The 24959-nt window shown below is 37.1% G+C and overlaps 1 protein-coding gene across 6 annotated transcripts in view; it reads left to right on the forward strand.

Annotated features, from left to right (window-relative positions):
- WASF3 (WASP family member 3) overlaps positions 1 to 24959 on the forward strand; it is a 76797-nt gene that overhangs the window by 46156 nt on the left and 5682 nt on the right. For 4 of the 6 annotated variants that reach the window (XM_063331621.1, XM_063331637.1, XM_063331628.1 and 1 more), the window contains 6 exons: positions 1846 to 1988; positions 8947 to 9081; positions 12422 to 12575; positions 14700 to 14817; positions 20786 to 20961; positions 23789 to 24052. In XM_063331621.1, the coding sequence (XP_063187691.1) occupies positions 1856 to 1988; positions 8947 to 9081; positions 12422 to 12575; positions 14700 to 14817; positions 20786 to 20961; positions 23789 to 24052 (980 nt within the window). In that variant the 5' untranslated portion in view covers positions 1846 to 1855. Of the gene's footprint in view, positions 1 to 1845; positions 1989 to 8946; positions 9082 to 12421; positions 12576 to 14699; positions 14818 to 20785; positions 20962 to 22772; positions 22940 to 23788; positions 24053 to 24959 lie in introns of all 6 variants that reach the window. The other 2 variants (XM_063331654.1, XM_063331665.1) reach the window with 2 other exon arrangements.

Here is a 24959-nt window from a genome sequence, read left to right on the forward strand (position 1 = left end):
CTGCTTTAGCACTGATTTATGCTCCTATTAATTTACTTCTTACTAATTATGTTTATGAAACTTTTATTGCTGAGTGAAATAATTCCTCATAATGACTTTTATTTCATAGTTGTACTGTGCTAGCCTAGCCTGTTTGCAGTGTGATGTTGCTCAATGTTGCTCTTCAATAATTGTGAATTTCCAGTTTTTACCTATTTTTTGATCAAGTCCAGAAAACTGACTGCATTGGATATCAAGCGATATTTTAAAATGCATCTGTTTGTAGAGGAATACGAAAACATGGAACAGAAACAAGAAGCTTTTTGGTCTAATGTAAAATAAAAATTGTTCTTCTCTTACCTCTGATGTATTGTTTAAAACTTAGCAAACTCATCTGGCCTTAAATTCTGACGTATTTGAATAAACTTTCTCATATTAAGAAAGATGTAAAATAAAATTCAAGACTACTGCTCAGAAGTCATGAGCCTATTTCTTCCTGGCCTGTTCTGAAATAATCTTACAGTTAAATAATTTGCTTTTTGCTAATTGCTTAAAAGTTGTTAATTTTTTAGAAATGTTCTTGAGAAGAAAATATTTTAAACCTTCAGGGGGAAAGTCATTACAGAGATCACTATGCAACATTTGAAAAGCAAAAAAGGTCTTTTAAATTTACTAATGTGATTTTAATGAGAGAAATGGAAGGGTTACTTTAATTGCTTTAGTGCAATAAAAAAGAAGTTTTCGGTTAAGTCTTTTCCAAATGAACTTATGTCCTTGGTAACACTGTAACTTCTCATTCCAGAAAATTTCAATACCATATAATCTTTAAACAGAATATTATTCATAAGTAATGCATGGACATTGAATTGTCAGTGTTTAAAAAAAGCTAATCAAATAGACTCATAATTGTGTTAATACCATTTTAAAGAAAACCACTTCAGAACTTTTTATATTATATGCTCTCATTTGCCTTTTGGGGGAATTCTGTCCCCCTTGGGCATCCTTGCTCTCAAAGCTGCTCTCTGCAAGCTGGTGTTTTCTATGCCATTGTGCCTTTTTGTGACACTTTGAGATCTCTTTTTGTATTTGTTTTCCCCATCCTAGTTTCTTCTATTTTTCCAAGAAAAGCAGTTCTGACAGCCTTTGTTTTCTCAGATAAATGTCATCTTGCATCTGCCGTGCTCCCAAAATCTGTTCAATATGTGCTCTTACTTCATTCAGATTGTCATTCAGCACCACCTGTGGAAAACCATCTTCTTCCTTACATTGCAGCTTCTTATTCTCACCCAACCTATTTCTGTGAGGCCCTTGCCCTTATCTGTCAGATGAGTTTAGCATTTTGACCAAAAACCTGTCGGAGCAAGGGTAGGTCGGTGTCTGACGTAGTCGGGGGGCTGTAATGCATGGGTAGTCCGTCGGTGTCCAGCTTGCCAAGGCAGCCAGCCAGCTTGTTCCAGACAGTGATTTTCCTGCCACTCCTGCGGGGACTGCCAGTTTTTTATAAATGCAAATGTGCACTCAAGTTCAGTGATTCTGGTACTGGAGCACAGGTCTGTGTAGACAGTAAATATTACACTTTTTGCCTTGGATTTAGTGTATATTATCTACACAGACTGTATCCTCTGGGCTTATCTGCAGTGCTCTTGTTGTGTTCTGGCTTGAGTGCGTGACTCTGATGCCTCGGTAGGAATTATACAGTATCTTACAGTGGGAACGTTAAAGCAAAGTGCTTTAAAAGAAGAAAGGTGAAGTGTATTTTGTAGGAAAAAAAAAAAACCCAAACAACCAAGGAATATGTGCTAGACAGATGCATATCTCTTAATTTCATTTTTGTAAATATAATACATAATTTTCTGTAAATTCCAGGTTGTGAGCCATGCCTTTGGTGAAAAGGAACATTGAACCGCGGCATCTCTGCCGAGGAGCTCTGCCAGAGGGAATTACTAGTGAACTGGAATGTGTAACGAATAGTACCCTTGCTGCTATCATACGCCAGCTAAGCAGCTTAAGTAAGTATCTGTAACTTCCTGCAAGTATTTCATTCCTGATGAAAAAACTGAATTAATGAAAAGCCTTAAGACTACTTGTTTTAAATAGCAAAATCATGATACAAGACATTGCCGCTTATGTAATATAATAATATAATGGTACTTCATTGCTTTTACGCTCTTCTATATTTTGAAGTTTATACAAGAGCCTCTCTAAGATTTACAAGTGTAAAAAAAAAAAAAAAAAAAGCCATGAAAAAAAACCCAAACAAAAAAAACCCCAAACAAACTCCCTCAAAACTATCAGAGAAACAAAACCGGGAATTTTTCTAAGATGAGAGAAATTGATGCAAGAAACAAGACTAGCACTTGAGTTATTCTTGGCTTTCAGTTGTATAGGATGAAGCCAGTAAACTCTTCTGCCTCTTGTTTTAATGTGCTAATATTTCTTAAGGCTTTTCTTTATATGTGTATGTGATCAATTCATATGAATGAAATTAAGCACATACACTGAAAGAATGGCATTCACTGAAAAAACCTGTAGGCTTCTGGTGAGGCAAGCCAGCGTCAGCTCCATACAGAGCTGACAGTACCGTACACCTGTTAGTTGACACCCCAACTAGCAATTCTGGAAGCATGCCTGGAGTGCTTGCAAGAAGAATAATATTTCTTAATGAATGAGAAAAAAAGATTTCTTCAGAGAGTGTTTAACAATCAGCAGCTGTTGTTTGTGCTGATAGCTCTGGTCCTAGAAAAGAAATTATCATTTCATTGGTTTCTTCACTTTGTAAATGGAAATTGTTGAAGAATGTAAGAAAGTCTGTATGGAGTTTAAACTACGAGTCCCACTAAGTCTGGTGTTCAATTTGTGATGATACGAAATAGCCTATGCTTAGCTAAAGAGTAGAAGAAAGACAGCATGTTCCCCTTACCGGTAGTCAGTGATGCAGGGATTTTCTGAGCTGGAGGTCCCTCAGAATCATCCCGTGTAATGAGCATTTGTAAACCTGTCATCTGCGGAATTGCTTAGAGGTGTTCACATAGGGATTGCAGTGTTTTCTTGCCCAATGACGTGTGGCAGAGTGTCCCACAATAGAAGTTCATCTGTTTCTTCCTTTTGATGCATTTTTGTTCTCGAGTTATGAAAAATAATGAAAGGTGTTTTCATCTTGTGTATTTCTGTAATCATCTGTGATTTTTATTAAGTTTTCATCGTGTTCTCCTAGTGATGTCTTTTCCAGGTTGGAGTGCCCTGATCTGTTAGAACTCTCTGGATAGAAACCAGTTTGTAGTTCTGATCATTGTTATTTCTGCTTTGGCTGTGTAAGTTGGGCTATGTTGGGGTTTGTTTAAGGTGGAGTGTTGAGGACTTCATAATCAAAACAGACTTTTTCTGTTTATCAATAGTTGCCTAAGAATTTATAAAATTTTGATTGCTGCTAAACATTGAGTTGATATTTTCAGCGAAGTTGCCAAGTGATTCTCTGATCTTTCTTGAGCAGTAGCTGCCGATTTAGTGTCTAATGTTATTTATAGTTAATTTGTGTTTGTATTGTCATTGAGTTCCATTTACTCTTTTATCAGGCAGTTGCTCAGTATTGACATCCTTAAGTTTCAGAAAATTGAGAAGAACGGCTAATATCTCCTTAATTACATTCACGTATATTTGATAAGACCTCATTTGGGTACTGTACAACGCCAACGTGTCAATAATACCCTTTTAACTTGTCTGACTTGCTAGGAATGTCTAGCTTTCATTTCTCCAGATTTGGTTTTGGGACCAATCTGCCTGTTACACTGCCTATGCAGATCCTCTTACGATTGTTGCTGAGGAACTGGCTACTTACACAATCCGTATCCTGCAGTTTTCCCTTGGTGTATTTCTTGGGTCATCAGAAGTCTCTGTAGACAGCCCTAAAGTTCTTTATTTGTGTCAAGTTAAAGATCTATGCAAATAAATGATGTGTCCTTTGTTTTAACAGATGAATACATGGTATTTAATGAGTGAAGTCTGTCACCAGGCTTGTCCACAGTCTAAAATCTGTGATGTTTGCAGAGGGTTTTTTCTGTAGACAGCGTTTGCTTTGCCTGTGTTTCAAGCCAACCGGGAGCAAGGAAATGATCATAGGAAAACGCTGTGCTGGAGCTAATGTAATATGTCCCGCTGACAGCATCAGAGCCTGTTGGTATTCCCACAGCTTGAAGCATAGAGAGAGCAAGTGCAGGTCTGTCTTGCAGTCACACTGTTTTTTAATGTTGCACTGTGAGTTCAGTGTGGATTTTAAAAACTGGCAGATCTGTGCTGTTGCGTACAAATTTGGCTTGCTTCTGCCTCTGCTCTTTTCAGGAGACGTGAACAAGTTCCTGTCCAAAAGGAATGTGCTCTCAGTGGAGCTGCTTTTTTTTTTCTGTTATGTCTTCAGATTTGGGTTTGTTTGCAGCCAGCTGGCTTGGAGCACAGGCAGAGTGAGAAGCATTCTGTATGAAACTGTGCACTTTTATATAAGGCAAAAACTTGACAAGGGGATTCACCTCCACTTGGGAGGAGAGAATCTACCGGGGGCAGGACCGGGAGCGTTTGCAGCCCATGCTTGTGAGTACCATGATGCTTTACATAGTAAACACAGTCATGGAGCAAAGGCTTTGAAGAAAGCTTCCACAAAATACTCCCTTACTTTTGGCAGTGGAGTTTGGTCTGATGGCCGCAGGACTCTAGCCAGTGAAAAAAGCTGCTTTCTGCAACAGGATCTGTTGCACTGTGGTTTCATTCTGGAGTTTTGCATATATGTACATATGGGGAAGAAATAATAAATTACATCTGATTGTCATTGAAGACTAAATATTAGAAGTCCATATGTACTCTTATTGAGCTTTTCTTAATTAGATTTCAGTCTGTGCGTTAATATATTCATTGTGTTTCAAGTTACATTACCACGTCTTAACTTCTTTCCTTTAAATATTTTGTATTTTTCTATCTTTGGCTTCTCCATTCATTCAGATAGTCCCTGTCAAGCTGAAATCTTATTTCTGCACAGGTATAAACCATCTGTACGTGGGTATAGTGTTACTTACTTTGACCCATATGCAAGTGATACTGTACATTTTTTGCTGTACAACAGAAAACAGAGGAAGTATTTTGCCTGCAGGCCTGAGCACGCTGTGTCCCACTTTCTGTGACACTGTTCTTTACCATGGCTCAGTTGGGTTGAGTTGAGAAGTCAGCATTTTTTGGCATTAGGTATCGTGCTGGAGGTACTAGGATGAGGCAAGTAAGAATCAAGACCTGTTCAGTAACAGCCTACCTCTTTTGCTTATTTTAAAAAAAAGGCGGGGGGGGGGGAAGCATGATTCTAATGCCTAATTAGTTAGAAATGTGTAGGTGGAATCACTGTCTTCTGCTCCATGCTGTGATAAAATGGTCATGTCCTGGGTGAATTCCAATTTTCAAAACACCACCTAGTTCTGCAGGGCGTTTCAGTCCTTACCTAGGACCCTGAGGAGAGCATTAGTGCGTCGCTGGCTCCCTTTGGGGGAGCCCAAGTGTCATCTTTCTTCCAGTGTCTTGTAGAACTGGCATCCTGATGCCAGCTGATGCCATTGCTCTACCTTTTCTCTTTGATCATGCATGTTCATGGTGTTAAAAACCGTAACCCTTTCAATGCACTGTAAATCTTTCTGTTAGCTTGAATGTGTTCTTCCATGTACTTGTGCTGTGGAACAAGGAATGCAAAGCAAAGCTGTACTTTTTAGACTCAAATATGTGAAAGAAAACTAGCCAAAGTAACACTGTTGGGTTTCCAGTCTTGAGACAAGCCAGCACCATTGTTGAATTCCTCTTCTGTTACAGCACTGAGCATTTTGACTGCTGACAAAAAATACCTTTGGGGCAATGTATTCAATGTATTAATGCACACCTTTTTATGCAGTATGTGAAAATCAATTGTAATTAATTCAGATGGTGTCTAGTCTCTGCTAGAGATGTTATAAACTGATATGGCAAGATGGCGTTTCATGTAATTACTGTAGAACTTGGGTAGAGGTTTCACAATTATTTGTGAAATACTCTGATATGTGAAAGACTCTTGATAATGTCTCACAATGCTTGGAAATTTATTTTGTGAGCAACTAAATATACAGCTCTATGAAGATGACCTGTGGACGTGCTAGAAAGATGCACTTCTGTTAAATGACATTGAAATCTGTTGAGAGCGGGGATTTGGTGAGGCAGCATCATGACTAAACTTCGCCTCAGCTACTTCTGTGGTTGGACGGAGCATTAGAAAGAAAGACTGTGTAATTCCTTTGGTGGTTTTTCTTTTAAATTAATGTTTAGGTTGCCTGTATGTTGGGAAGCACCTCATGTTTTTAAATGACCAAAATCAGCTCTTAAGTTGAAAGATACATGCTTGTAACTTCAGGTGGTTTTTTTTCCTGCATGTTTCTCTATTGTTAAAAATATAATAAAAAAGATGTTAACATAGAAAACGAGAGAAGTATTACTTTTTCTAAAACTTAACTGCATCATGTTAATCAGAATAGCACGTTCCAATATTACTTTACCGTGTCACTGTTTTTACTGACAGAAGATTGACTACCTGTCTTTCACTTGTTTTAGAGTAGCAAGTGTTTTAAAAAAAAAAAAATAAAAAAAATACAATATTAAAAGTAGTATGTTCCCACAAATCAACTTTATGACTTATTTTGCCTTCTGAAGGATAACTGACAAGCACCTGTCTGCTTGACATCTCTAGGGGTGATGTGCTTAATGTTAGAATCTGGCAGTCCTCCCTCCGCAGGCTGATTTCACTATATTAAGATAAACTAGCATCCGTTAAAATTTATTGATGTTTTGAGCTCTGAATACTGGTGGCTGAAGAACGTAATGCCTGCTTTATTTATCTGCAGAGTTGAAAAGCTTATTCATTCCATAGCTTGGAACAACCTTTTCATTTGCAGCAACTAAATCAAATGGGGATTATAACTGAATCTCAGCTAGCTGCTGGGAAGCACTTAGAGAACCCTTTTAGCGTGAAGGCGGTTGAACACTGGCTCGGGTTGCCCAGAGAAATTGTGGAGCTTCTGTCGTTGGAAGTGCTCAAAACTGAACTGGACACAGTGCTGGGCGACCTGGTCTGCTGACCGTGCTTTGAGCAGGGAGTTGGACTAGATGATTTTCAACCTCAGCTATTCTGTGGTTGTGTGACTTCTGTTTTGGAGGGGGAGGACGGTAGGAGCAGGAGGGCAGCACACCTTACCTATCCACCTTCCACATACATATGAAGCAGAGCTTGGATACACCAAAATATCTAACATTTTGCGTTAGTTATTGGCGGATCTTATGTTTAGCGAGAAAAATCTATTACAGGTAAAGTCCTCCACTCAAAGCAAGGCAATCAAATTTCTTTTTTTTTCATTTGTAGTTCACAAACAGTGCTTTCAGATATTGTTTTAGTGTTGTTGCTGTTCTCTTCCCCCCAACTAAATGATCCAAGAAAAGGGCAGATCCTGTTGATTTCCTAAGTGTGGCTATTTTTTTACTTTGAATTATGGTCTCCAGATGTTCCCAGGATGGGATCTTGACGGAAATTTTAATTACGTCTTGTCTTTCCTCTGTAAAATATTAAGGTTGGTTATAGGACGCAACTTAAAATGTCAACAATTGCTGTTCTTTTGGAAGTCACTGGCATTTAGATGGTTAATATATATTCCATAATGTTCCAACTGTTAGACAAAGTCTTACTTTCCCCCTCCCCTACATTTCTGCTCTTCAGGCTCATCTTGATACAGGTCATAACGAGAGGAGTTTAACTCAGAAGTAGGGCTTTAAAATTTATTTTTGTTTAAAAGCATGGTTAAATGCAGGAGACAGGATTTTACTTTTTCATGGAGAACTGATGGAGTGTGGATGTCTTGAGAAGGGTATTGGCTGCAGAAACTGTGGAGGGGGAGATCTTAAATGAAGCAGCAGTATCTGGGTAGGAGGGACTAAGAGACAAGTAGGTGCAGTACTGTCAGTTGAGTGAGCAGGAGCAATGGATTTGGGTGGAATCTGAAATTTATAGGCGAAGTTCCGGGGCAGGAGAAGTGTTAAACTGGGGCTTCTGATCTGGAGTGGTTGAGAGGTTTGGACTGGGCCAGAAGGAGAGTCAAACTGTGGATGAGAATGCCTACTACTTTGGGAGGTGGGAGGTCTAGGAAAGGAATGGGCCTGCCTGAGGATCTGTGGCCCCAGAGGGGATTGGGTTTATCATGTGGCACTCCTGTTCTCTCTAGCACTTTTTGGGTAGAGCCTGAGGCTGCAGATCTGAACTGGACTATCCAGGCTCATAGGGATGGGAAAAATAAGGCAGCTGAAAGGGAGGCTGAAAAGTTTGAAGGCTCCTTTTTTGAGCTATAAGTCCAGACTGGCCACAGGTAAATGTGGTCAGTGCCATCTTAGTCTCTCAAATGACTCCAGTGACGAAGCAACATTTCTACAGTGAGCATTTGTAGAGGTAAGTGGGCTGCCTTGCATGAGGATCCTGCTTTTTATCTGTTTCACTTCGCCTTCGTTTTGGTGTTGGGTTTTGCTCATGTTTACAATTAAATCCTAATGGTTTGCAAGATTTTAGATTTCAAAATTTACTTCAGAAGCTTTTATGGCCAGACATAACTTTGATGGGCCTTTGTTTTCATCACAGAGGCAGGTTTTAATGATCAGTTTTGTGTCTGTTGGCAGTAGTTCAGCTACATATGGATGAAAATTTATTTAAGTGGAAGACTAACCAGAATGTCCAGGAGAACAGACTTCAGGCAGCATTTATGGTATATTTTGAGATTTTGTCCAAATCTATTGCCTATAATTTTGCTGAATGACAAACTGAGCTGTTATAATCTTGCAGCTACTGTGTTTTATTATAACTTCATGATATTGAAGCCATTTGTCTTGTGTTTTGTAAGCCCTTAGCAAAGGGATTTCCCTGTATATTTTCTTACACAGGCAAACATGCTGAAGACATATTTGGTGAATTGTTTAATGAGGCCAACAGCTTCTACATCAGAGCAAATTCCCTTCAAGACAGAATTGATCGCCTTGCTGTCAAAGTTACCCAGCTGGATTCGACAGTAGAAGAGGGTAGGTAATTGCATGAAAGCATTGAGCCAGAAGTGATGTTGACAAGACCACAGTATTTAATTACACAACAGTCTCTGTCATTTCAAAGTAATCCTGAACCGATATTTCATCTTGTTTTTTCAGAAAGGCAAGCTGGGAAAAATCATGTTAGCAGAGCAAGAAAAAATATTCTTGAGTCATATAGCTGTCTTCATTTTTTTTACTTAGTGTTGCTTCAGGAAGCCCCTGTAGTAATGGAGCCATTGAGCTACCATTTTCCCGTCAAAGGGAAAACTTTTAGTTTGGGAATGTAATAAATCAGAAGTCAATAAATCTAAAAAACCTTACTGGAGATAAATCAGAATATTGGGAAAAGTTTGAGACAATAGGTCTAATTATTTAAGGATAGGGTGGTCACAAACTGTGTTAGTAGCATCTGTTCTGCAGTCATCTAATATCTTTACCTCAATGAGGCACTGCGGGTTTGCATCAACTAGGTGAGATTCTCTCGGGGGTTCTAGTCACTGGAAACAGCCATTTCCTTTAAAATGGTATTACATCCTCACTTGCTTATGTTTCTGGTCATTCACTTTGTAAATACAAAGTAAAACCAAAGGATTTCAGTAACATCATTACATTGTTCAAAAGCACTTATTTGCGAAAGTAAAACGTTTCTCTGTCTAGCTCTGAGAGCTGTAACGTGCATGTTTGCTTCCATGTTCAGTTACATGTCTGAGCCAACCACTGTGTGTACTCCCTGTTTAGATGACTCCTGACATTTAGTAAAATGTAAAAGCTTGTTATATCAGGACAGTAGAGTAATATTTACTTAGTAGTAGTTAATGCTACTTATGATGTCATAGAATCATAGAATGCTTCGGGTTGGAAAGGACCTTAAAGATTGTCTGGTTCCAACCCCCCTACCATGGGCAGGGACACCTCCGCTAGATCATTTTACTATATTTAATAGTAGTATTTATATAGTTCATATATTATTTTATATTTGTATAGCTTATATATTATATTCAATACTACTATTAAGCCTTCCATTTTTAGCTTGTTACTGTCTGGAAATTATTACATGCCTGATTTTTTTCTGGTTTTGGGACACAGAAATCACAGTTGATACTCCCACTTTTCTTTTGCCATCTTAGAGGTAAAGAGCTATATGGGAATATAAACCAAGCTATTATAACTACTATTCAGATTAGTTTTTGAGGCATATTGCGGCGGTAATATGAGCAAACTAGATGATATTCATACACTGTACTTTCTCTGTGCTGAGGTGGATGACGTCAGTCTTCATGACTTTCGAGTCCAACGTTTTTGGAAATGCAGTCCTCATCAGAGGTCGCTTTTACGTCTTTTTTTTTAATGTCTCATTTGTATTATGCAATACCTCTTGGCTAGTTTCCAGAGTTTGCAGAGTAATTAAAAGCAGCCTGTTGGGAAGGGAGACTAGTGTATGGACTGAGAATTTAATCAGTTCTTATTTTAAATTGACAGCATACTCTTGCATTGCTAATGGTCTTTCCCATTAATAAGCTATGTATACAAACTGCTGTCACTATAGTGTCAGGAAGAAGTTTTATTAGCTATTTAGCTGTAGAAGTTGAAACCTTTATAATAATTCATTGTACTGTCACTAATACTCAATGTATTTCTGGGTAGCTTAGGCATTTAAGCATAATGTCATTTGCTAGGTTGATTTTAAAAAACCCTTTAGATTTAATTGCATCAGTAATTTTTTTACATTCTTAGGTATAACTAAGATGTAGTGTTTATATAAAAATATATGTAACTAATACTACAGTTGAAAAAAAAAACATTTTAAAATAATTGACATTTTCAAAAGAATATATATAACTTACACTCAAAAGCCCCATAAAAATGGGATTTGTGCTCTTTTGAATGTCTTCCTTCAAACAAGAATGTAACAATTCAGATAAATACATCTGAAAAAATGCCTGAAATACCTTACTGGTTTCCTTAAAGGCAGGTTTAAATAGAAAGTAGTTTCTCAAAAATGGTGTTCTGATACTTCACATAACGCGGATGGGGGAAGGACAATTTGGAATGAAATCTTCTACTTCTAATTTTTTGCTCTTTTAAAAGCTACGGAAGAATTTAAGTGATCTAAGAGCTCACCACAGATGACAAAAATAGTTGGGTGGAGAAGTCTGAGTGGGATTTGTTTTTTTCCATCATGACAAAGGATAACTGTGTACCTTATAGGGTCTCTATCAAACTTCATGCCTTTCTGGTTCTGCAGGTGGTCAATATATTAAACTTCTGCCCAGTGACATTCTCACTGTTTGTTCTTGATAGTTGATAAACACTAGATGAAATGTCAATGGGAATAAAAAGAAAACAAGCCTGTGCATTTCGTTTGCACTACTCCTACACCTTACACGTTTGTAAAACAGTTGGATCAATTCAAGAAGTGGTTAGTGTCATTGTAGACAAGCCAATGAAGACTTCAGTGTTCTGTTCAACTGCAGTCAAAACCCTGTATTTCAGGTTGCCTAAGAATGGAAGATAATGTGGAGAGCTTACTGCCACTTCTAAATTGTGATTGGCATTATCTGGATCTTTTTAGCAATGCTCACTCCATCTCAGGAAAATTTATATTAAGAATAAAACAATTTCTTGCTAGAAGTGACAGGAACAATTAAAAGCAACTTAATCTTTCATTAGAAAGGAAAGAATGAAAAGGCTAGTATTGTTTCCCCCAGAACTGTATATGCGAAAAGATAAAATAGAAGTGTGTTACTGGACTGTATAAAGAAGGTAAGTATTCCTCTCTATAGAGAGATAAGGAAAACTTAAGATCGAGGGATGTCCAATTACGTGGAAAGATGTTGGAGTTGAAAGATGGTAAAGGATGTGAAACTCTCTCTCGCAGGAGGTTGTGGAGGCCATAATTCAATTAAACTTTGAATGGGGTTGAATGTATATGGATACCACATGTAATGATAAAACGCGCTGTGTCAGAGGAATACCAGACCTGGTGTTTCAGGCTTGAAGCCAATCTTTCTGCTATTAGGAGTGCAGGTTAAACCTCATAAAAAGGGGAGATCCTTGGACATCCGCATGGTACAGGACATTATCTTCCAAGGCAGTCCATGGTCCCATTATTTTAAGTGAGGTTCTGGACCAAGTGGGACTTAAATCTGATTTATTATGGTAATTCTTACATGCCTTTGTACTTAAATGTCATCATTATCCACTAAAGAAGAATCTTCCAGTTTTTCTTCTGTATTTTGCTGAAAATATTTTAAATAGCTAGTGTAAAATGGAGTTTGTTTATCCACTTATGTTAATTTCAGACCTGTGATAAATGTATTTTTGTTTCTAACAGTATCGTTACAGGATATCAACATGAAAAAAGCATTTAAGAGCTCAACAATTCAAGATCAGCAGGTAGTTTCAAAGAACAGCATTCCTAACCCTGTGGCTGATATTTATAATCAGAGTGACAAACCACCACCTCTGAATATTCTTTCACCTTACAGGTATGGAAATATTAATTGTCTATGTTCTTGTATTTTGCCCGTTATCTCCTATTTGTACGCAGAGAATAATTATAGCAGAAGGAAAAAGCTGTATTGGTTGTTGAGATTTGTTTTTTCAGGGACTTTCCTGTTCATGGAAACAAAAAATTGCTGTTACCACACTTAAAATTGTAAGGTGTACCTGACAAAAAATCATCATATTTCAGCTAAGTGTTACATGGCAGCACAGGATCAGACAGCAAGGGCTATTGATTATGTAAAACGCGAAAAGAAATTTAGTAATTTACTAAACTGCTGTGTTTGGTTAATTTATCCAGAAAGCTGGATTTGTTGCTTTTGCCTTCCCTCCATTCTCCCTGTTCCCCCCAACATACACAGCTGTGTGCACACGCAATCTTTGCCTTTTCTTTTCCTGGTTACTTATTGGTGAATAAATGAGCAGCAAGCAGGACTTCCTTTCCTGTTTTCTTTTCCTGTTTCTTGAATTTTATTGTTGCTCATGAAATGAATATAATTTGTCTGTCTGAAGGGTTGTGGACAACGCCTTTTTACTGTGTCCTTCAACTTCTGAGAGGTACTAGATTGTGAGGTATCTGTCTGAAGCAGGCGCTCAGTCTGCAGTGAATTATTTGAATTTTTTTTAGGAATGACATAGCAGAGCGTTTGCAGTGTATTTTATTTTTAAGAGCTTTTACATGAAAGGTAAAATTTTTAGATTTGTAGCTGAAGGCCATGTTTTTTGCCACTATTGCAGACAATGATGGTGTTTGATTGTTTGTAGGCATCCAGTTACTAAAAGCTGTTATCGATCAGCTGTTCTGCACAGCTGTGTCCTGATATGTATGTGGATGACAGTGTCAGTGACCTTTATTGTTATTCCTGTTTTATTAGCGATACTTTAGGGAAATTTACTTAAACTATTTTTCTTGGTATGTCTTTTACATCTACCAAATTTAAATTATTTGTATTTGCCTTCGACGAAGCTTAAACAAATTTCAGATTGTAGTCTGTCTGAAGCTGGAGGGGTAGAAGAGTGGCCTCAGTGCCCCTGTCAGTAGGTTAGATGTTTGTAGCGAGGAGATCTAGCACGCTAAAAGTAAGGGGTTTATGGTTGTATGACCAGACAGTATACAAGATCTACTCTTTGTACTCTGCTTCAGGGGTTATAAGGTTTCCATGTGCTGGATCTCCATCGCTCCTGATCTTGCTGGTAGAAATTAGTATTCAGCTGCCATCAAAATTTGCCCTCAAAAGGAAGAAATTAGGAACCCACAGCCAAAAGGGACTCTGAAGGACACCAATTTAGCAAGCTAGACTGGTGTCACCATCATATACTTTTTGGACCATGCCAGCTGCCCTGCCATGTTGACTCCCCGTGTACCCATTGATTTCCAGGAGTTGAGGATATTAGAAGATTCCCTATTTCCGGCCAAAGATTTGATAGCATAACTTTTTTGTGGTTTCTTAGTCTGAGTGTCCCTGGCTCCTGCTGACAATTGGAGCTGACAAGCCCAGATCAGCTCTGTCTCACATCCTCCTAGAGTAGCCTGGTAGGATTCAACCTTTCAGTTGCCACCCCTTTCCTAGCCCTTCCCCTAGTTAGAAGAGTCCCACTGAGAATAGGTGACTGTCTTGTGCTTCCTGTCATAAGGGCAAAGGTACTCAGACCCACCTTGTTCCTAAATCCAGATCTTAAGACCCATCTGGGTTGAGACAAATACTCCTTTTCCAGTTCTTCTGAGACAGCCAAGTTCCATTCTTATGCTCCTCTGTCCTCTGCACACCCTCTCTTGGCACCAATCATTTTGCAGCACCATCGAATTTCACTCCGGTGAGGTGGCTGATCCAGGAGCCTGGTCAGCTCCTGCTGAGCTCTGATGAGGCAGAGCCTGGGAGCATGTTTCGCGAAAGGTTGTGTATTCCACCCTTTTCCCCCTCAAATTCTTGGCATGAATCAAGCCAAATGTAAGCTGTAAGTACCGAGAGTGGCATTTAATGCACTTGGCATGCTATCATCCTATAATGCAAAAAAGATTAAGCTTGGATGATCGTCAAAGGTGAGTTTTGTTGATTTGAAAAATACTAATTCATATTTTCTGAGCTTTTCTTCTACTGTATTTCCAGGGATGATAAGAAAGATGGATTGAAGTTCTATACTGATCCTTCCTATTTTTTTGATCTTTGGAAAGAAAAAATGTTACAAGATACTGAAGATAAGCGAAAAGAAAAGAGGAGACAAAAGGTAAAAGCAGAAACATAATAGCAAATGTGTGCATTACAGTTTTGTGTACGGTTGTCCAGGCATAAAAATTGCTAGGTCATACTTAGTTTGTGTGCATGGAAAGACTATTCCTCTTTATGTGTGGCTGTAGATTCAGTTGGTTCAGTTTTTATAGCTCATACTGTCTATTTTAAGAAGTTGGCAAATTGAATTTTAGGAACTGTATTTATCTTCTTAATTTAGGAATTGTAGTTATCTTCCAAGATACTTTCTTTAATCCTTTGCCAGCATCTGCTTATTAGTACTCAGCAAAATGGTCCTGTTGTGCTTTGGAAAAAGACACTGTGACTTGGGGATGGGGAGAATTTGAATTATAGTTTCCTTTATTTCCATAGTTCTTTATCCAGCAGCATCAACTCCTGTAGCGAAACATGAGCTTATCCAGAAATAAATACTTCGTTGGGGTTTTTAATTCCTTGATAGTAACTCTTCGCTTTTTTTCTACACCTGTTACAAGTTAGTAAGATGATAATACACAGCAAAATTACTCTGTGGCTCAGCAACAAGAGAAGATTAATTTTAGGAGAAATATTCTCTGTTTCTTCTAAGTTCAAAACCATAAAAAAAAGACTTTTTCATAGTGTCTTCAGTCCTTCTGAAATATCTTCAGCAGTTTGAGCCAAGATGTGTGTTGTGATGCAATCAAGATTTTCTTAATGGATTTTAGTTTTGAATGAAGAAATCAGTTGCTACTTCTGTGCTTCTTTGCGGTCAATGTATTTTATCAAATCTGAGGGCTTTAAGATTTTTGAAGATAATTATGAAAAAAAATTGAAGAAGGAGAGTTTGAAGCAATGACTGCCTATCTTATCTGGCAGAAGGTGCCCTTTTAGATAGGTTCAGTGAGAGATAAGGGATTTAAAATAAAAGGAATCCAAACAAGATGCACAGACTGCTCAGAGGAAATAGAAGGAAGCTACTTAATTTTTAGTACACATACACACATGCATATATATCATATTTATCAACATACCTATACATGTTTATATATAAACAGGTATTCTACTATGTCAGCATATATATACATGTATTGTACACGTCATATATACATGCTGTCTAATATGTGAATATACATGTGAATGTGTATTTGTGTATATACATTGTGTGTGTAATACATGTGTGTGTATATATGGTACCTGATAAGAAATCAAATTGTAGGGCATGACTGGGAAGTTTTACTATTCTGTTTTTATAAAATTCTATGAATTCCTTGTTCTGTTGCTAGACAAAAATTTATGACTACAACATTTTTAAACAAAACACAAAGACTTGGTTTAACTAAAGCATTTTGTGAATTCATGATTTTCAAAGTTCTGGAAGAGATAAATCATGAGTTCCTGCTAGGAGTATGAGACAAAAATGTTTTCTGTTTTGGCAGGTATTTCAGCATTGAAATATTAAATAGAGTTGAAAAAGTTGAGTAAGCATTTTCAGTGGAAGTTACTGTCTAAAGCAAAGTATTGGAAAATATTCAGTTTGTTATTTGTATAATTATATACAAATGTATATGCAAGAATATAATCCCACTATTATCCTCTGTATGATAAGTCACAGAGCTGATTAGAAGACTTGAAATAATTAAAGCAGCTATCATTCTCTGGTTTAGTTGTTTTTTTAAAATTCCGTTCAGTATTTCTTTTTGAAAAATATATAGGGATGATTGCAGCCTTTGGATTTTTTTCCTCCCACCTTTTTCCCTTCAAATTTAGATCTCGTCACTAGAGAGGGATAAACGGAAACTATCAACTGCTATTTTTTCCCATTCTGATTTAATATTAAAAAGGACAAAACACAAAAGCTTTTGAAAAAACTTTAGCAGAGCATCGCTTGAAAAATTTTTGATAGCTTTAGAGAGATTTTTACAAAACCACTTTATAAATAAGCTTGCTTTTACACTATGTTTTAGGCAACACATCTCACTTATTTCCATCTATTTTTGTAGATTTTAATTGTCTTATTACAGTCTACAAACCAGATGTAAAATTGCTCAATTCTAGCCCTGTAGGATTATAGCCGTACATCACAGAAATACCCCGTGATGAGTTGTAACGGAAGTGCTATTTGATCTGATTAAATACATGACAAGACCAACTAAGAAGAAAGCAGCATAGATTTGAGTTTCCGTGGGTAGGTGTCACTTTGACAGGAGGAAATCTGGTTTTTTGTCTTTGCAAAACCTGGTGTGCAAATTAGCTTTTTCTCATCTGGAACCTTTAGAGAGCTGGAGGGTTTGGGTGAGATGTCTCACAGGCACCATTTGTTCCACAGGTTGCTTAACAGGCTGTCATTTTCTTTTGTTCTTGTCCTTATAATAGCAGTGACCAGGAATGATTCCAGAGCGTCTATTAACAATTTTGTGGCTCAATTTGTATTTTGAAGCTACTGAGTGAGAATTCTTTATGTGATTTGTATTCTACAGAAGCTCAAAATATGAAAGTTGTTGAGAAACTGTGCAGGTGAAATACATGTGTATTGTTTAGCAAATTACAAACTAGACATCCAAATGCAGTCCTACTCAGCTGACCAAAACCAGCTGGTTTTTAGCCTCAATTTTTCAGGTAGTCAGTGAAGCCTTGAGAGTACTCCTTGCACCAGAGAATCAGTTTTCCAGTATTATTTTGGTAATTTGCCTTAACTGCTTGAGCTGTTGCAGCAAAAGGTTTGTGAGGAGTTTGATATTTGAAAGCAGGAAAATTATACTTACATATTGTTTCTGTATTCAGTTTAACTGAAGAAGTCTAACACAAGCATTCCTTGATTTGGCTCTTTCAGGTGAACTTTTTCTCCAAAGAAAACTGTAATTTTAATTCTTTAAGTTTAAAATCTGTGGTGTAGTCTCTGGGGTTTTTTTTTACTGTCAGACTCTTAGTAGATCAGTGCCTAAGAGTTCAGTGAAGTTAGTTTTGACTCTTCAACGTATCAGTAATATTCTGAATTGAATGGCTATAGTAGACCAGTTGCTAACCATTGGTTAACGAAAGGAAAATTGTTCTACTTTGCTTTTTATTGTTCCCCATTTTTTCTGAGGGATGATTAGTTATTTAAATAAGTAGAAATATTTACATTTGGAGGGCGTACATTTTTTGAGGACTTGTGATTGGTAGGATCTTGTAAATTGTGAAGTCAGGAAAATACTCTAGGCTCATGCTTCCAGTTTTTTGAAAGTATTGCAAATACTTGCTGAAGCTACTTTCTATTACTAGCTCTAATTCTTTATTAAGACGCTTGAAACATCATTTGCTAACTCTTGATGCAAACACCAAACTTAAAATTAACCTAATGCTGTTTGAGGGCTCTAATACATTTTTTGTATTTGCTGAAATCGCTTCCTGCTGACAGCTGAATGATGTACCTATTTTCTGACTTAACCTACAGCATCCACTTGTCTGCCACAGCTTCTATTACACTTGGTTAAGGGAAGTAACTCTTCTTAATATTGCTTAACTTTCCTAGGAAAGGTTTCTAACTGTAGTTATTTTGAAAGGCTTCAGCTCCCCTAAAAAAACCTCTGTTGTAATTGTCCTAGGTATTAAAACTAGAGCTGTCACCATTGTTTGTCAAGGTAATGACGGCATTCCTGGAACAACTTAAAACTACTTAAGAGGTGTATATATAGTTTTGTCAGCTGCTAATAATTGGCTTGCCCCACTGTTTTGGAAGAAATGAAGTGGTTTAGAGATGTATGTATATAATATTTGATTCTAAAACCAATACAAGTAGGGTTTAGTACTGTCTGAGTAAAAAGGGCGTCAGCATATTTATTCATTAGTACACTTACAGATGCTGGTTTGGAACACCCTATCCAGCTGGAATCAGATCCAATAAAAACAAACTAAGCTTTGTGTTTATTTTGTGTTGTTTATTTATACGTGCATATGTTTTTACCTTTTTCATAAAAAACATAGCGATCTCTCTAAAACCCAATTTTTAAATAGGTGGTTGTATGTAAGCAGTCATGTAAGCACTCCTTATGGTATAGGAATTATCTCAAAATGACTGTCTTCTGAGCAGCATCATACATTAGTCAAAAGGTGGATATTTACTTTCTCTACAGACTTGCATGAAATATGTAGTTGTGACCCTTAGAAAATGGAGTAACTATTCTGTGAGAAAAGAAAACTAAAGCATATTTTTGGTTAACCAGAAGGCTTATTTGTACTTTCCCCTGCAACGATTTAGTAACAAAACCTTAATAAATGAACCAGGATAAAAGTGACAAAACAAATTTAATTTTGTGGCAATCAAATGAAAGACAGATGTAAAGCCTTTAACAAGCACATATTCAGCTATGGTGGTTAGCAAAACTTTTTATGTATTTAAACTGAAGCATGACTGAATCTGTCTCCCTTCTGCTCCAATTCCTGTATTGGGAAGTTTTCATGTGAAGAAGTGGTATTAAAGGAGAGAGCGAAGCCTTTCATAACCTGGATAAAAAAGGGTGTGATTCTAAAAAGTTTGGAGAGGAAAAAGATTTTCTAGGAAGTAATTAAGAACGAAGGTGATGATCTTTACTTAACATGAATCAGATCAAAAATCTACTCACTGCAGGGGCCAGGAGTGAGCAAGTGTTGTCGGAACATTTGGATGTTGAACTTCAAAAAGACTTCTCTCTGTCATTCTTAATGTTAGCAGATGTGGATCAGCAGGTCCCTAGTATGGACATGCGTGAACAAGGAAGAGATCCAAAACATGGGCAGGCACGCCATTCAGTAGATTTATTTTTTTTGTTAGTTGTATAACGACAATTACATTATTTCGAAATTATTTGCTCAGTGCTGTTTGACAGTTGAAGTAAAATATCTGTTCATCTGTGATGTACTTCTTTCTTTTTGGTGAGACTGTCTTTCCAACTATTATCACTTACTTTGACGGCAGAGATTCCCCAATAAAATGCTTGTATGTCAGTATTTTACCAAACTCTTCTCTAAATGCAATTAAATATGGGTGTATTCTCAGAATATCAATATAATTATTTTCTGAGAAACTATTTTTCTAGCAGCCAAAAGTCTCATACTGACTTATTAATAGATAAAACATGTTTAACGTATTTTTGAATTAGTATTCTAAGATGTGGGCTCTAGAGCTGACTAAAAAAAAAAAAATTAAATATTATTACATCTCATAAATGTTGAGAGAAAGAGTAGCACATAAATACCCTTCCCACTGTTAGGAGATCTTACTGATAGATAAACACTGACATTGCTTGGGCCTGAAACTATATAGAAAGATTTAAAAAACTAAACAGACTGATTTGTCATGAAGCCATCAAGCTGTAATATATTATTATCGGCCTGAATATTAGTGACACATTGCAGAGAGGATTAGCATCATTCATTTTTATGTAAGATAATGGGATACAATGATGAGGAAAAACTGGGAGGAATTTTGGTAGTTAATCAGATCTAAGAAGGGAGAGGAAGTTTAAAAAAAAAAAAAATCATTTCACATAGACTATGAAATAGGGAAGTGTTTCTAATTTTTCTATACTTCCCCAAAGTCTCAGGTGATTGTGACCCTAATGAATAACAAAAATAACCCTGATCATACGTAACATATTTGCATAAGATTGATTTGCAGGAGAAGGAAACGACAAGTTCTTCAGGATGGTCTAAATAAATGACATAGAATGTCAGAAGTAGTTAAATTTTCTGGCTTTTAAAATCAGTCACACTTCTGTATTGGGAAAGCCAGTAGGTCGTTATCACATGAGCACGTGCATCCTACAGAAGAAGGGCAAAGCTGCAGTCTTAGTACTAACGAGGTTTGTAGTGTAAGGAGATATTCTCAGTGCAGAGAGATTTTATGAAGACTTGGCTTCATCTGTAAATCTGGTCTTATTTTCATGCACTCTAACTGCATTTTAACCAGCTTTTTTCCTTTCCTTTTTTTTCTCTCTTTGCATGCTTTATTTCTTTTGTTTGAACATTAGGAGCAAAAGCGCATAGATGGCACCACCCGTGAGGTGAAAAAGGTTAGAAAAGCCAGGAACAGACGCCAGGAGTGGAATATGATGGCATATGACAAAGAGCTTAGACCTGACAACAGGTTGTCTCAAAGTGTGTACCATGGAGCATCTTCCGAGGGATCACTGTCCCCAGATACTAGGTCTGTTTACGGCAAAGACGTTTGTTATACCACAGTTGTATGTTCAGAAATACTGAGTAGAATTAGGTGTTTTTACAGGTTGGGAATAGCTAGAAGAGAGAAAACATACAATGCATCTTTTAAAGTTCTTCTCAACATTATTTTAAAGCATAAATAACGTAACAAATTCTGTGATGATTTTTTTCTTCCTCAGCTTCAGATGAGCATTTTGTCATCATAATGTTATACACTGTAGTGAAATAAGTGTTTGTTGCATGCTTTATAGTTGATCTTGAGTAGCTGTAGTTACAAAAGCATTTAAGTCTGCCTGTACTAGATAATGTCAGTACCTCTTCCTTCCCGTCTAGTTTGTCGTATGTTATGCTGCTGGTAGCTTAATAAATATTTTTCCGTGATCTACTCAGTCAAGCATACTTTCACTGCTAACAGAATGCTTTAAAGGGGGAATAGTTCAGCTTTATTGATGTTATGTTTGTCTAAAAAGCAAGCTACAAAACTAGATGCAACATTATTGCCTGAAGTAGCAGAAATCTCTGCTTAGAGACACGCATTCATCTTTGTTGAGTAGGATTCCCCTTGAGCTCAGTGGGAGTTACTTTCTCCTGGTGTGCACGGAGGTCTGAGTTTTCACTAAGCTGGTCTCACTAGAGGATTTTCCCACTTATTTCATTTTCTCTGTCGTGGTTAATTGCTAGCAGTAATGTTAGGAATAAAGAGAATCTTGAATGGCTGGGTTGAGGAAGCAGCCACCACTTGCAAAAGTGTGGACCAATACCTTTAGTCTGCTGTCCAGTGGAGATTAATTTAAAAAAAAATAATAATCTGCTCAGAACTTTGTATATGTACTGTTTTGGTCTTTGTGAAGAGTAATCCTCTTGTAATTGAAAGAAATTTTTAAAAATTGCTACTGCTGTTTCAATAATATATTTGGACCCCCTCTCTTTGTCTAAAATCCTTTAATCACCAATTTTTACTTTATTTTTTTTAGTTTTAAATGCAAAATATTGTGTCCTGTTTGCCAGTCTGTAGTGTTTCACTGAGACTATGCTTTCTGTAGGTTGATCTGGTAAAATGACATTGATGTTCAGCTGTCAAGTGCAAGATGTGGATTTTTTCGTCATGAATTCTGCGTTTCACACATTTTGATTCTTTTTCTAGCCTTAACACCTTGCTTCCAGGATTCCCAAGTTTAAATAATCATATTGAAGTGTTTTGCTTTTATATCCCAGCAATTTCAACGTGTATGTGAATGCTTGCAGATATCCATAGTATTTGCAATCTGTAGGGTTTTTTAAGCAGAAATTGTAGGATGCATCATTATGTTGGATATAGATGTTCTAAGATGACAGATATCTTGTACTTATATAAGCCTCTATCAAATTCTGTAATGTATGGAGAACTTTCAATCACTGATACTTTATTCATTGAAATTTAATCCTGAAGTCTGTTTTACATGCATGAAGGGTTAATTTTGTGAGTGGTAGTGAGGTGGAGAGAAGGCTTTCGAATTTTTGTGTTGCGTTAGTCTTAGCTGTAGGAACTAAGCTATAAAAAACCCCATACGTATAGAAATAAGTACTGGTTTCAGAGACGCTTTTATGCTGACAGCTACTGCATGAGCAGTGTTTTGTAAATAAGGTCTGAAAGAAGTGTATTTGGCTATATTGTGGTTCTTTTTTAATGCTAAAGTAAAAAAAAAGCTCATGTTTCTTCTCGTTTGCTAATTATAAGAATTACTCACTGAACATTGACATCCAAGTGTCCAGACTGTCACAATTTACAATGTATTTGTTATACTTATTGTACTTTAGAGAGAGAAACACAAGCTGAATCCAAACAGAAACCAGCAAATTAATGTGAGAAAAGTAAGAACAAGAAAAGAAGAGTGGGAGAGAAGGAAAATGGGCATTGAGTTCATGAGTGACGCAAAGAAAATGGAGCAGGCAGGAAGCATGAAAGAGGACAAAATGCCCAAAGGGTTTGTCATTTTGTTTTACTCAAAGCCCTGGCTTTTTGTTGCTTACCTTGCTTCCAGTCTTACAGATAAGTGCATCAGTTTACTGTGTTCACTAAAAGCCAGGCTGCACGATTGTTCATTACTAAAACAACTATTTGCAGTAATGGGATTAAGAGATCCTTTTGCTCCCTCTCTTGGGCTTATTTGACAGAGCATCCTAGACTTTGTATCTTTATGAACTCTCTGCTCAACTAATATTTACATTTCCCAGTTTCTCTAAGCCTTTCCAGCAAAATTAATTGTGCAAACAAAATAAAAAGCGTTTTCTAACTTTTGAAATTGGTTTCCTCTGCTTTGGTGAAATGTACTCTTCTGCATAATTGTGTGTGCTTGCAGTATTGCTTTCCTTTTTCTGCTGCCGTTGTTAACTTAAGGCAGGCCTGATAAGTATTATCATTTCAAACAGTGGACTGTCAAAATCATTGTCAAAAACAATATACCTCCTTATGGTTACTAAAGAACTCTAAAATCTGGAGAAAGCTCTAAATTTTTTTGCCTCTGCATTATAGGAGGACATTCTGCATGCAGCTAGTATGCTGAAATATTGAAAACATTCCATTTCAGTCCTTTTATGCTGACTTTTCAGACTAATTTATTTTCAAGTCATGTTAAACTGAACCATGTTTTTTTGTTGCATTTGTTCTTGTGCTTTCTGTGGACTTACAAGGGAATGGTGCTTAATCAGGGAGTCCTGTTACAACAAAAATAATTCTGTTTGCATTCTTTTTAGCTTTTCTTGTGAGCTATTTAGATAATACCCTGTTACACTCACATAATCTGTTCTTCTGCATCCATTTACTTTAATTTTAGGTCCCATGCATCTGATGTTACAGATTATTCTTATCCTGCTACTCCGAATCATTCCCTCCATCAGCAGATAGCAATGCCTTCATACGGAACAGGAGATGGTCCACAGTACATGGCAGCATCCCAAAGCCATGAGCATGAATACAGACCACCTTCCACCACTGTACGACATGCTACTTTAAACAGACCTCAGCAACCACCTCCACCTCCACCCCAGCCTTCAGAGGGCCAACATAGCTCAGTACCTGTGGTACCAGCAGAATATGGGTAAAACTCCTGATTTATTCCAGTGGATTCTTGACAAAACTACAGGGATGCATGTTTTTCATAACCATCATAACATATAATGCATACACGCAAAAAGACCCCAGATACGTTTGTTATCTCCCTGGGAGGACTGAAAAAAATTGGTATAATTTCTATGTATGAACTGAATTTAAGTGAAGAAGTAGTGAAAGTATTGAGTATTGAATATGGTGAAATCAATATGCTTGTTAAATGTTAAGGGTTCCTAATATGATATTAAAAAGGGGATAGTTTTCCTTTAATGTGGAAAGTAGCGTAATTTGAATAATATTTTAAACTCAGGCAGCATGCAGAAAAAATATTGCTGAATGTGATTAATATGGCAGTCTGTGGTGCATCCCTGAAATGACTTTTTAAAGGAGCTTATGGCAGAATTGGAAGGGATCTCCTCAGACACAGACTCGAGTTCCTCTACTGTCACAGACAACTCCATAATTCAAGATATGAATTTATCAAACTCCTATGTAGATATTTTGCCTGAATGCATTCTGAAGGAAGGCTGGCGCCAGAGTCCTAGCCCTCCGATAGCAAGAAAACATCTGTTTTCTAACCAGTCTGTGCCTTTTTGTTCTTTTGCTTGCATAGCTTAAACTTTCAAGTTGTAACCTAAGGAAAACTGTAATCATTCTTGCCTCTGTTTTAAACTAAGCAAGGCAAGGTTTTTCAGCCTCACTTGATACATCCTGGGATAGCATTTGCCTGATTCATGACTGTATCATGCTGTACGTGACTCAGTTATGCTCTGATTGACTGCTCCAACCTGCATTTTCTCTGTTATTTCCAGTTTATAACAGAAATACTTGTGCTTAGTCCCCAGGTACATAGCCATTGTCAGTGTATCACAGTCACAGACACGCATCACTGAATG

The sequence above is a fragment of the Chroicocephalus ridibundus genome, chromosome 1 (genome assembly GCF_963924245.1).
Source record: "Chroicocephalus ridibundus chromosome 1, bChrRid1.1, whole genome shotgun sequence".
Lineage (NCBI taxonomy): Eukaryota > Metazoa > Chordata > Aves > Charadriiformes > Laridae > Chroicocephalus > Chroicocephalus ridibundus.